Below are 11,544 nucleotides of genomic sequence, written 5' to 3'. Positions count from 1 at the left end.
TAAAAGATAGTTAACTAGCTAATAAAAAACAATGCGATATTAGTTCCTGCTACAAGGTTCCGTTACACTAAACCCTATTCTGCCTTATATATATATTAACTAAGCAACCAAGTCAACGATATATGCCCTTTCTTCCCGTTTTCCTACCTTCTCTCCTTACGCAACGTCTTAACTTCTTACATAGTTTATATATATAGCTTAATAATATCTACCTTGCTATATATATTATCGCCGCTTATACTCACTCCGTAACAAGCGGCCTCTTTAAAGTTTAAGATATTCTTAGTGCTAGAAAGACCTAACTAAGCTAGTAATAGCAAGTAATTATTCTCTGCGGGCGCGTGTTACCCTAAGGGCTAAAAGGGGTATATTTGCTTATTCGTTCGTTTATTAATTATAAAATAGTTATTAATACCTTCTATTTGGAGGTTAGAGAACGTTAAATCTAACTTATATTTATAAGGATTATAGAGGTAGGCTCTATATTAAGATTCGACCTAATAGCGTAGGGAGGCTAGGTACTAGCCTCCTTAATATTATATTATATAGCTACTAGCCCTCCAATCTTAGAGGCATATACAATTAATATATTACATTTTAATACTCTAGATAGAAGCGTAGTAGTTATTTACTATAAAGGGGTACCTTAGTGATAGTTTTCAAGATCTTACTATTCCGTGCGAAAACTTTTTACCACTTCTACGTTTTAATAACCACTAGCTTTTACGCATCTGCGTTAGCTCTAATACATCTAAAGATTAGTAGGTTCGTAGACTAAGTCACCTCGTATAGGTATAGAGTCCAATTTCGACGGCCCTTAAGCCTTAATTAGTGGAAGGTAGATATTACAATTAATTAATTAATTAAAGTGGATTTTATATTAACGCCTTATATTATTTACTTTATACCTACTTATATATTTATATACTATATATAAATACCGCTTTAAAATAATATAATAAGATTATAAAAGATATAGTAGTATCGCGATTAAAGTAAATAAAGTTACTATATTGCCAAAAGTTATTAATTAGACGTGTATATAAGAGCTTTAGATTAATGTAAGGGTACTTTTGGTCCCTTACTCGGCTACATCCCGGAAGCTCTCAGGGGCTGCCAAGGCTAGCCTTCGGCTAGGCCTTGGCCACCCCTTATAAGCTCCTCGGGCTTGCAGCCTCCTTCCTCCCCCATCGGTTCGTCTCCGTACGAGGCTATTGCCTACCCTTATTACCATATCGTCCTCTTCCATCGACTCTCCTTGTGACTCATGCTCGGCTTGCCTGCTCCCTACCGTACACCCTGGCAATATGCCTTACAATTAATTTAATTTCTAAGTTAAAAGCCTAAAGCTCCTTTTAATCTATGCTAAGTACCTTATTTTAACTACTATATATGGTTTAGCTTGCAAATTTAATGCAGTTGCCAATCTAAAAGAGCCTTAGATTAGAAAGGCGTTAGTTTTACCAAACGATCGCATTGGAATCAGATTTGAGCTCTGGATTGGTTACTCGAATGCTTTTTTCCAGTGGAGCGGTCAAAACCTCAGACCATACAATTAGATAACCCAAGCGTGATCTCTGTCGTGCATACATATCCTGTCGAGATGCTCCATCTTAGCAGATTTATCGCCGTCCTAATACTAGTACTCCATTCACCGTCCCATGCAATAAAACGTGTCCGAATGCCCATCACTCATCATCCTCCTCATCCTCCCCACTATCTACCTCGCCATTCGTCAGTGTTGCGCTCCTACTAGGACCAGCAGTGGTCCTGCGGCCCGCACCACCGTCCCCAGTCGCGGCCTTCTCGCCAACAAAGTCCCAACCCGTCCACTCGGCCTTGCAGCGCGGACAGCGGCGGTTGTTCGGTTGCGAGCGGAAGAAATGCTGCGTGCAGATGTTGTGCAGACGGCAGGGGCAGTCGCGGTTGGAGCAGCGTTGGCCCTGCGAGCCGTCAGTCAGTCCATCAGTCCTCACAGCCCCTTTTGCACTTGCCCCCCCAGCCACACTTTCGGGCATAGGGAGCAGAGATAGGTGGGGGCGCAGAGATAAGTGCAGGAAATGCAGCAACTCACCACCGTCACGATCTCCCGACACGCCTCACAGTCCCTTACCCTCACCAGCCCCTCTCCCTCCCCCTCCCCCTCTCCCTCCCCAGCGGGCTCATTATACATATCCTTCAACCACCCCCGCAACTCCATCAGCGCGCGCGGACTAAGGCTAAAATACCCAGCCCTACTCTTCTCAAACCAGCCCTCAGCAACCATATCCGCCATGACCCTCTCCGCCTGCGCAATGGTCAGACCATGCCCGGCGCTCCCCTGCGTCTGTGCTCCGTCCTCGCCGTCCCCGCCCAAACTGCCCCTCGCCCCTGCCCCCGCCGGCGGCTTCGCCAGCCGCGCCGCCTGCATCCCCGTCACCGCCATGACCTCCTTGCTCCGCGTGTTGTGCGTCTCGAACATGGCGTCCAGGACGCGCTTGACGAACGCGATCTCGTCGGGCGAGTGCGTCGTCGCGAGCTGCGTCGGCGCGTCCGACGCTGTGTTGACGAGCGCGTATAGCTGCGTGCGGTCGTGCTGCGAGCGCGCACTGCGGATCTCGAGGTCCATGGCGCCGAGGCGCGCGTTCAGGGTTGCGAGGTAGGCGGAGAGGTCTGGGGCGGTTATGTCGTTTGCGAGGGTGGGGCGGCGGTCTGCGCGGGGGGGTTTAGTGCTGGGGAGTGGAGGGGGGAGGGGAAGGGAGAGGGCGGCGTACCGTGGACGGAGAGGATGGCGGCGAGGATGGGTTTGATTTCGTCGAAGGTGAGGACGGAGCGGGCGAGGAAGGCTTGCAGGAAGGCGCGGTGGCTGTTGTTGTATGCATCTTCCTCGTCGGCCATGGTGTGGATAGTTGGAGGAGCGCAGGAGCAGGATGGGAATCGCAGAAATACGTGATCCCGTGAGCTTGGCACTTTGGATTGCTTGGATTGCTTGTCCGTGGCGCGTCCTGAAATCCGAGCAGACGCGTCAAGCAATCGCCTATCTAAGGGATGCTTGGCGATCGATTGAATTTGATCCAATATTTTGCTTGTCACGGCTAGCTAATTTCGTCTGCTTGGAAGAAATAAGATATGTACGTTGTCATAATCTATACAGTTCGGTGGCTTTATCCATGTGCTTCCAATACCCATGCTCCATGTTTAAAATGCAGTGCCCTTAGTGGCATTCAACGCCGACCCAATGAGTAACCTAATTCCAGTTTGAGAACCCTCGCTCCCAATGCCATGCGGCCATACCTTCATAATGTGTATTCCTGTAATAAACATAGGAAACCCTGCTTATGCTGAATTTGGGTGCTGCTCCGCAAGCCATTCCAAAACACTCTCGTAGCAAAGCACGAACTGTCTTAGGCTTTGCACCATGCTAAGACGTTGAAGTCTAAAATCCTCAACAGTCTTTTCAATGAGATCTTGATCGTCCATATTAACCCACACCCCGTCAACGGCTGAAGAGTTGAAGAAAGGGTTGCTTCCTTGGCTCGATGCGTCCACGTCCATAGGCGTGCCTTGGCGGACGTATCGACTCTGACGCTGTCGCTTGAGCATGTCTATCACGCTGTCCACAGTGCAAAATGTTCCTGTCCGACCACATCCAGCGCTGCAGTGAACAAGCACTGGCCGGCTATGAGGAGGATCTGGCCCCGATGCGTGTCCACCGTTGGTCTGTCTTACAACGGCGTCACACTGCTCGATTAGTCCAAGAAGATGTGCGGAATGCGCTGGCGCGCCGAAATCAGGCCAGCTCGAGTATTGCAGTTGGGTAATTTCTCGCATTCGTTCGAACGGGTGGTCAGCATGGGAAAGTGTGAATTTCCGTACGATGACATAAGGTTGTTCCGGATTAGGAGATGAGATGGCTTCTTTGGATGGTTTTCCTGGCTGTGGATTTGTCGATCGCCGCTGTCCGAGCGCCGGCCTATCTCTGTGGCGGTGTATCTTGGAAGGCTCGAGGGAAGCACGGCGCTCGCCAAGGAAATTTAGCTGCAAGTGGCCGTATTGCTTGCTCCCCCAGTAATTGTGCGCTTTGACCTGACCCCCCTCTTGTTCCGCTGTCAACATGNCAATTACTCTGACATCCTGTTGCCAGACGACATTCCAAAAATCCTGCGGCTTGGTCAGCTGAATACCCGATTACTGAGCAAGATGGACTTACGTTGAAAGTCGTAGGCAGGGGCCCTTGAGTGGCAATGTAACGCTTATTCGACCAAGTCGCTTGGACGTGATTCGCATTGACATAATCACACCCTCCTTCGCAGATACCTTGAAGTTTGACTCTGGAGTGTTCGTAAGGCCAAATGCTGTTGTACCGATTCTTCGCGCCTTTCTCGATCCCTGCAATTTGAACAGCCCTGACCGAACTAGGCGCAGGATTACCGTATACAACATTGCCTGATAGTGCCTCTTGCATACGTCGCTGTTCGCGCCTCTCAATTTGGAGGAATTTGTCCGAGACAATTTTGCCATTGTCTTTTGCATCAGCGGCTCTGCGCAGCCAGGTCGGGAGATCATACTCGACTTGATTAGTAATGGCCGCAGGTTGCTTGACGGGCATTTGCCCAACACCCCCGATCAAGTCCATGTTCTGCCTAATGTTTCCAAAGAATGGGTTTGCGGCATTCTGGGTGGCTGGCATAGGACAGCCGCCGATGACCGGAGCCACGGCAGGTCCAGTAGAATCCAGGCTAAGAGTCGATGTTGAAGACACAGAACTACGTGCAGAGTCTTGTGCCACGAAAGAAGGAAATTTCTCCGAGAACTCGGAGAAGCCACCACGGATGATATACGAACAACCCTTCCAACCTTCGTTTGCGAACTTCTTCAGCGCGTTGATGCATGTGGTTGCATCTTTGAGCTGGGACGAATCAGAGTCATAGACAATGATATATTTGCTACTCCTCCATCTTTCGAATTTGGCTCTATGGTCTTCTTCCTTGAAAGTTTCGCAAAGCTTTTGAACATTGAATGAAGCCCGTTTAAGAAGCGTTGTAGGAATACAAAGACTTAGCGCTCCCACTATTCGAGATCGTGCATACTGAGTTGAAACACGGAGGTCCAAGAGTAATATTTCCTCTTCAGCAGAATCAAGGAGATTGACCACATGCTGAGGCGTCACGATGACCGGTCCCTCACCTTTACCGTCATTATCACGCGCGGGCAGAGTTTCGGCACGGTGGTTGGATAGAGTAAAAGCTAGATTCGATTTTGCGGCAGGAAGAGATGGTCGCGAGGTCCGGTCATCGAGAAAAGTGGCTAATTCTGCAGATCGAGCAACCTCATTATCTGTAAAGCTTGCGGGAGAATTTCGACGCGGACGATCAGGGAATACAGAAGAGTCGGAAGAAAGGAGGCGCTTTGGTGACCGCGATTCGGGAACACCATCGGCGGGCTTTTCACTTCTAGGATTGGCAGAACTCTTGGGCGATGAGGGAGGCGCGGTCTTGGACGAATGGACTGGACCAGTGAGACTTGTAGGAATGTTATTAGCGGGCTGTACGACAGACGGCTTGCTCCCGAGATCTGGTAGTCGTCCAAAGGTGAATTGCTTATTGTTCTCAGACTGTTGTCTTCGGAACTGCTCGAATTCCGGATTTTGGTCGACAGGAATGACTCGAGGCGACGCGGCGGCAGTGGATCGGACATTGGAAGTAGGAGGGCTCCAGTTGCCTCGTATGTGCTGCGCGGCGCTTGAGGAGAAGCAATCGGCTGCAGAATCGAGTTGGAGACCAAAGTAATTGGGACTCGGCGTCCTAGGATCTTGCGAGACATGGTTCGGCGTACGACTTGGATTGGTAGGAGGCAGAGGTTGGCCTACAGAAGCTGGCGTTCGTGCTGCGCTGGGTCGCGAGGCAGGAGTAGGTCGTGATGAACGGGATTGTGAATGGAGTTGAGCAGCATCGCGCGGCCTAGGAGAAAAGGTAGGAGTGGCTGACATGGTCATGCTGTTAGGGCCGAGGCGTGATATGCACTTGTAAAGCCGTCGGTGGCCTGGTACTTATGGAGTTGGGAGAGAACATCAAAAAGGTGAGGGGATGACGAGTGGTGGTGCAGTGCGGTATGTTAAAGTATGGTGGAGACAAGGGAGCGGGTGGCTTTCGAGGTGAGCTGTACGGGGATTGATTGAGGCTGAGAAAATGATGTCACGGAGGCGCCTCGGCCGAAAGCGCTGCAAGGCAAAAAGAGGCGAAGGCGATGAACAAGGCGGGTTCTGGACCAGAAGAGACGGTCGACTTCTTGACTTTCGCAATGCCTTCCAGCTTACTTATGCTGAAATGGCAGCACTGAGCGGTTTTGATGGCTGCGGAATGCGCTGGTAGGAGCGGTGCGTGGAGTGTGGGCTGATAATTCCAGTAGAGGGCGCTCTAGTCAAGTTTTTTGAGTTGGTATGCAGGGTCTTCGTACGCCGGAACCTGAGCCAGGAAGCTCGCCGTCCCCTGCCTGCATGAAAAGCGGCAGCACGCAACCAGCAAGCGACGACGAGTGCTCGTGCCCCAAACACCACGACGCCGGAAAAAGTGGACAGCATGCACGCCGACAGTCCTCTTCGGATCCTATCACTTCATATGCTCTGCACCCGTTCCACGAAAAAATTACACGCCGTGCACAACCCCCCCCATCCCCACCGTTATCTCTTTGGCAGGGTTGTCGCGAGTAGCGACCTTGGCAGAGACAAGGCGACTGGTCTGGACTCGTCCGGCATTCCACTGGCGAGCATTACTTCTTCCTGGCGCTGACAGACAGGTAAGCCATCGAACTATCGCCGATAAAGCCAGAGAAGTGTCATCATGGACGTCCACCGTGCGCTCACCGTCCCATTTCTTCGACCTGTTGTGTGCCTGCTCCACGCCTGATCTATGCCTGATCTATGCCTGCTCCACGCCTGGTCCATGCCTGTTCCATGTCTATAATCCAGACTCGCTATCCCAACAGCCCGTCCTCAGCGGCCCCACCATTGCAGGGTTGGTGCTTTATTAGAAGAGTTACCAGGTACGAAATTGGTAGCATCGGCGATAGGTAAGAATCTCGACCCGAGTCGATGAGCCCCATGTCGCAATTGTACCGTGAGGCTTGCCCCAAATTATAAATTGGGGACAGGCGCCAAAGATCGTTCTTCCCAGGGATTCCATCTCGCAGATTAGATAACCCGCCCCTCCCAGCCTTGCGCACACCCACCTCAACACCAGCTCGTTTCTTCCACCCATGCCCTTATCCTTTTCCAGACCCTCTACTCTCACGCGACCGCCTAGACCACCCGCACCGCCAGCCTGCTCCACAGTCCTCAGCTTTGAATCTCATGGCTGAAGCGCGTAGGCATCACCACCGGCGAGGCTAATCTGGAGTAATGAGTCTTACACAGCCCCTTCTTAGCCTATGATTCATGCTTCAGCCATCATCATAAACCCTGTATCCTATCTACTGTCTGGAAACGCCATCATTCGCCAAGCATACACGGTATTCCGGCCAAGAACTGGTCGAAGTATTTTCGCTGGGCCGCCCTTGCTGGGCGGAGAAGACGGCTGACCGGGGGTTCTCGAGTATCCGCATTCCGCCAGCTGCTAGCATTCTTGGACATGGTCCCGTGGGACGAGTCAACTAAAAGGGAGAAGAGCGAATAAAAGTCTTGTGAGCCTCTGCCGATGAATAGCTCGATTCTGCGGAGGGTGGCACCAGCGAGAACCTAGCCCCGCTAACCGGATATTATCAAAACTAGATGTCAAACCCAAATAATTACCCAACACTCCACGCCATGCTCCTTAGGTTGCCTCCCGAGCTACTGAGGCAAATCATATTCCTCCTAGACCCCGAATCCTTCTCGGTGTGTCTTCTGACCTGCAGGGCTTTCCGTAATCATGCCCTCAACTCCACAAAGCTCCTCAGGGTCCAGCTTAAGCGCATGCCCGGTCGCCAGGACCAGATCGAAAGCCTCAATTATAGCGCCGAGAGTCTATTGACCATCTTCTCTAAGCGTGCCGCTCAGCATATGCATAATGGGGGAGTGTCGTTAGCCGATGTACATTCATATCGGCCCTCGACCAGGGTCGATTGGAAGAATAGCACAATCATTTCATGTCCTTGCAAGTGGACGAAGCATCTTATGCTCGCCGAAGTTTGCTCGGATGATGCGCTGGTTAGGCTGCATACCATCGCTAAGTACGGCAGAAGAGACTATCGTCCGAAGCTCAAGCATGTAATATCCCCAAACACCTCTTCCTTCACGTACACTCCATTCTCCCATCAAGTCCGCTTTGAAGTTGTTAAGATTACGGTTTGTGAGTCAGAGAAACCGTTTAGGAACTCGCCTTGGTCTTGTATCAACAAGATAGCGGTTCTATATCGCTATCGTCCAACTGATGATGTTTCTCCCCAAGGTTCCAAGGCTGCAGAGGAATCTCAGAAGGTGATGAAACTTGTCATCTATAAGCTAGACCCTGAATTCGGTCCCTTTGTCGTTGATGCTCTTGATGTTCATATTGCAGAGGGACATTATCCTGTTGCAATAGCCGTGTCGAAAAGTGGCACCCCAGTGGTGGTATTCAGATGGCACGAGGGCAGAAGCCACAGGTCTAAACTAGTCAGATATGACCGATCTTCTATATCGCAAGGTGAGCGGAGATTCAGGTTTCATTGTGTCTGATTGGCTGTTGCTCGTTTCCATCGTCACGAAGATTCTTGGGCTAGAATAATCTATTGCGTCATGCACTTTGTTGTCCTTGTTCAAACCACAAGCCCCGTATGGTTGCATCCTATATCGCTTTTTCGCATGCTCATTGTCGCCATCCGAATAGATTCGCCTCCAGTTCCTATAGCGAGCACACTCGAAGAAGACTCGCGGTATCCTGACGAAGTCATATCTGGGATTGAAGTCAAGGGTAAAAGAGTACATCTGTTTCCTCCTTGGCTACCAGTTCCGCAGTGGACGATCTCCAACCTCTTCAACCATCTTGAGATAAGTCGACGCAACAACCATTTGCCCGATGATATCGAAGCTTTTGCCTCGCATTCTTTGGGCAAAGCATTTGCGTCTCACCATCATCATCTCATCACAGATCCGAGTTTAAACCACGGGACCACAACATGCATCAATACGGTAAATGATGTTTTAACTTAGGAGATTAAATTTTCTAGATACAGTAAATGCTAAGTCTATCACAGGCTCTAGAGGTCATGATCAGCCGTGAAGAATTCCGTTACGGAGTGCCTGGTCGTGTTGGTGCCTTCATCCTCAAAGCGGTACACTACCCAGACAAATGTGAGATGTTTGACCTCAACAGCGATTACCGAAACTTGTATCATGTCTTTGTGGCGCGGCTCGCTGGCCTCGGAAGCTTGTTCAACCTATCTACGCTCGGCATTCGCATGGCCGTATCGCCTTGTGGCCAACGCATCGCTATGGCGTCTTGGAAACGCGTTCTTGTTTGGGCGTTGGATCCCAAAGCTTTCCTAGATCCGGCGACTCTGGCAGATGGGTCAGTTCCAGGAGATCATGCTTACCTTGAAGGATGTGGATATCAGTACTACCAGTGCAATAAATTTTGTCAAGAAATGGTTGAGCTGCAACCAGCGCAACTTCCGGAAGTCGGTGTAGTGTTTGACCTTGCGTTCCGGGAAGAGGACGAGCTATGGGCATGGACGGAGAAGGGGCTAGTGAGGTGGCGGTTTGGTGTTTGGTCGAACAGACGGAGAGATATTACAATTTTGGAGTGAGAGTCTGTAGGTTTTCGAGACGGTTCGGTGGCTAGTCCACCTAATTTGTAATTGGAGGGCAGGATTATAGTGGTTGGTACGGCCAGATTCATCAGGAGAAAGATCTTATGGTATCGCCACCGAATCAAAGACCGTTTTTATTTTTCGTCTAAATACCCAGGTGTACCCAGCAGCATCTCCCTCAAAATACTCGCCACAGCCGCTGACCGCGCAACCGCATCCTCCACATCCTTCACACTGCTCAAACTAACCAACAGCTTCCCCATCCTCAACTCCTCCGTAATATTCTCCCCACTCATCACCACCATCTCCTTCTTCCCCGTAATCCCCAGACTCTGCGTTGTCAGCGTCGTCCACGGGGTGCTATAACACACCCACTTGTTCCCGCCACACGGAATCCAATACCGCCAGCTGATATCCGTCCCACTGTTTGAGACGCCCTTGGGTAGGAAGCTGGACGGCATCGTCAATTCCGGGTCGATGTCTGGGTCGGTGTCGATTCGGCCGGAGAGTACGCGGCATGCGGGTATCAGGAGTGTTTTATCGGAGGAACGGAGTACTAAGATGCAGCAGTCGTATAGGTCCATGCCAGTGAGGGGTGAGCCCATGAGCCAGGCCACGCTCGAAAGAAGGGTATCGCCGATGACGGCAACGACAGAGATTTCGACGGTGGAGCCGACGGTGGTTTGGTGTGGGAGTTGGAGGTGATCAAGGAATTCCAAATGTGCTTCATCTAAGTGGTTTTTGATAATGGTAGGGTCCTGGGCGTCTTCTGTATAGCAATAAGCGCCGCGTGGATGATTGAGCACCTGGTGCTTGGACACTGCGACAGAGAGCCCGAGCAGCCGGAAATTCAACTGCGTGGGCCGGTGCTTCTCTGTGATGGCCGGAGTGACGATATGCTTCATATCGTCTGTCTGCCGGGCAAAATGGAAAAAGATGGAACGGAGTGAGAGCCACAGGATCTGGAAGGTTACCCAGATGCGGAAACACACTATAGGCTCTTTAGCCAGCAGTGCGTAGGTGCTAACAAGAGAACAGACGCAGAGGATCAAGCCCATAGCCTAGAAGGCCTGCCAGAGGCGGCTTTTTCGAAGATTGATGGGGACGTCGAAGAGCACTTTACGCTCTCCGCCTATGGCCTGGGGCGTGGGAAGTTTTCCAGCCACAATGTCGATACACTTGTTTTGCTTGCTAAAATGCGATGCTCTACCCAAGTTAAAGAACTGCAGGATAATCGCAGAGAGAAAAAAGTAGGCCCAGGTGACTCCGGTGATCCAGAAGATGTGACGGGAGCCGTAATGATATAGCAGGAATATTTCCACGACTTTTGCCAGGGTTAGAAAGGTGTACAGCCAGTCTGCCTTAGTCTGGGAGCGGTGCAGTGGTGCCCATTGCGGATCCCTCATTGACCCGAGGTACGAGTGGTCTATATATTCGGGTTGGGGGGTCCTGGAATTCAAAGTCCCGCCAAGCCAGCTTCTGATTGGTTAGAGAGCCGGCTTCTAATTGGTTAGAAAAAAAGTGCGGGCGGTAAGTTATGGCAGACTCCACGTGACGAACATCAAAATATTATAAACATTAAAATATCTTAGTATTGCACCTTCCTTTTTGTTAACACCTCTATTAATACTACTATATACATTATAAATATGGCAGATCCTACTGTTATTAAGTGCAGCAAGTGTTATGTCCATAAGCCCCGCCTTAACTTTATCAAAGACGGCCCTTCAAAGAAGCTTTTAAAGCTCTGCCAGTTGTGTCGGTCAAAGGCGCGTTTTCCCTATATATTACTTCTACTTCTGC

General features: G+C 50.4%; 4 protein-coding genes across 4 annotated transcripts; 1 reads left to right on the top strand and 3 right to left on the bottom strand.

Annotated features, from left to right (window-relative positions):
• Positions 1-1,468: 1,468 nt before the first annotated feature.
• K441DRAFT_93723 (RING-like domain-containing protein) lies at positions 1,469-3,096 on the bottom strand. Its single transcript, XM_067654551.1, has 3 exons — positions 2,754-3,096; positions 2,075-2,691; positions 1,469-1,943 (listed from the first exon to the last, which is right to left on the bottom strand). The coding sequence occupies exons 1-3, from the start codon at positions 2,875-2,877 to the stop codon at positions 1,689-1,691; spliced, it is 996 nt and encodes a 331-aa protein (XP_067509621.1). The 5' UTR covers positions 2,878-3,096; the 3' UTR covers positions 1,469-1,688.
• Positions 3,097-3,315: 219 nt separating this feature from the next.
• On the bottom strand, positions 3,316-5,974 carry K441DRAFT_672739 (tyrosine-protein phosphatase non-receptor type 6; the record flags this gene model as incomplete). The annotated part of the gene is made up of 2 exons (XM_067650584.1): positions 3,316-4,140; positions 4,190-5,974. The coding sequence occupies 2 exons, from the start codon at positions 5,972-5,974 to the stop codon at positions 3,316-3,318; spliced, it is 2,610 nt and encodes an 869-aa protein (XP_067509620.1).
• A 1,806-nt stretch (positions 5,975-7,780) lies between these two features.
• On the top strand, positions 7,781-9,738 carry K441DRAFT_672738 (uncharacterized protein; the record flags this gene model as incomplete). The annotated part of the gene is made up of 4 exons (XM_067650583.1): positions 7,781-8,303; positions 8,403-8,636; positions 8,820-9,121; positions 9,187-9,738. 4 exons carry the CDS (start codon positions 7,781-7,783, stop codon positions 9,736-9,738), a joined length of 1,611 nt encoding a protein of 536 aa, XP_067509619.1.
• A 30-nt stretch (positions 9,739-9,768) lies between these two features.
• On the bottom strand, positions 9,769-11,166 carry K441DRAFT_93698 (uncharacterized protein). Its single transcript, XM_067654550.1, has one exon. The coding sequence runs from the start codon at positions 10,797-10,799 to the stop codon at positions 9,876-9,878; it is 924 nt and encodes a 307-aa protein (XP_067509618.1). The 5' UTR covers positions 10,800-11,166; the 3' UTR covers positions 9,769-9,875.
• Between the last annotated feature and the right edge of the window lie 378 nt (positions 11,167-11,544).

This window comes from Cenococcum geophilum (assembly GCF_001692895.1).
Source record: "Cenococcum geophilum 1.58 unplaced genomic scaffold K441scaffold_2, whole genome shotgun sequence".
NCBI lineage: Eukaryota > Fungi > Ascomycota > Dothideomycetes > Gloniales > Gloniaceae > Cenococcum > Cenococcum geophilum.
The sequence above is the reverse complement of the archived record's forward strand: the minus strand, read 5'-3'. Positions and strand labels throughout refer to the sequence as shown.

Coding starts and splice junctions, on each gene's coding strand:
- K441DRAFT_93723 (XM_067654551.1), bottom strand. CDS start 2,877: ATGGCCGACGAGGAAGATGCATACAACAACAGCCACCGCGCCTTCCTG. Junction 2,692..2,753: donor CGCCATCCTCTCCGTCCACG/GTACGCCGCCCT, acceptor CCCCCCGCGCAG/ACCGCCGCCCCACCCTCGCA. Junction 1,944..2,074: donor GTCGGGAGATCGTGACGGTG/GTGAGTTGCTGC, acceptor GACGGCTCGCAG/GGCCAACGCTGCTCCAACCG.
- K441DRAFT_93698 (XM_067654550.1), bottom strand. CDS start 10,799: ATGGGCTTGATCCTCTGCGTCTGTTCTCTTGTTAGCACCTACGCACTG.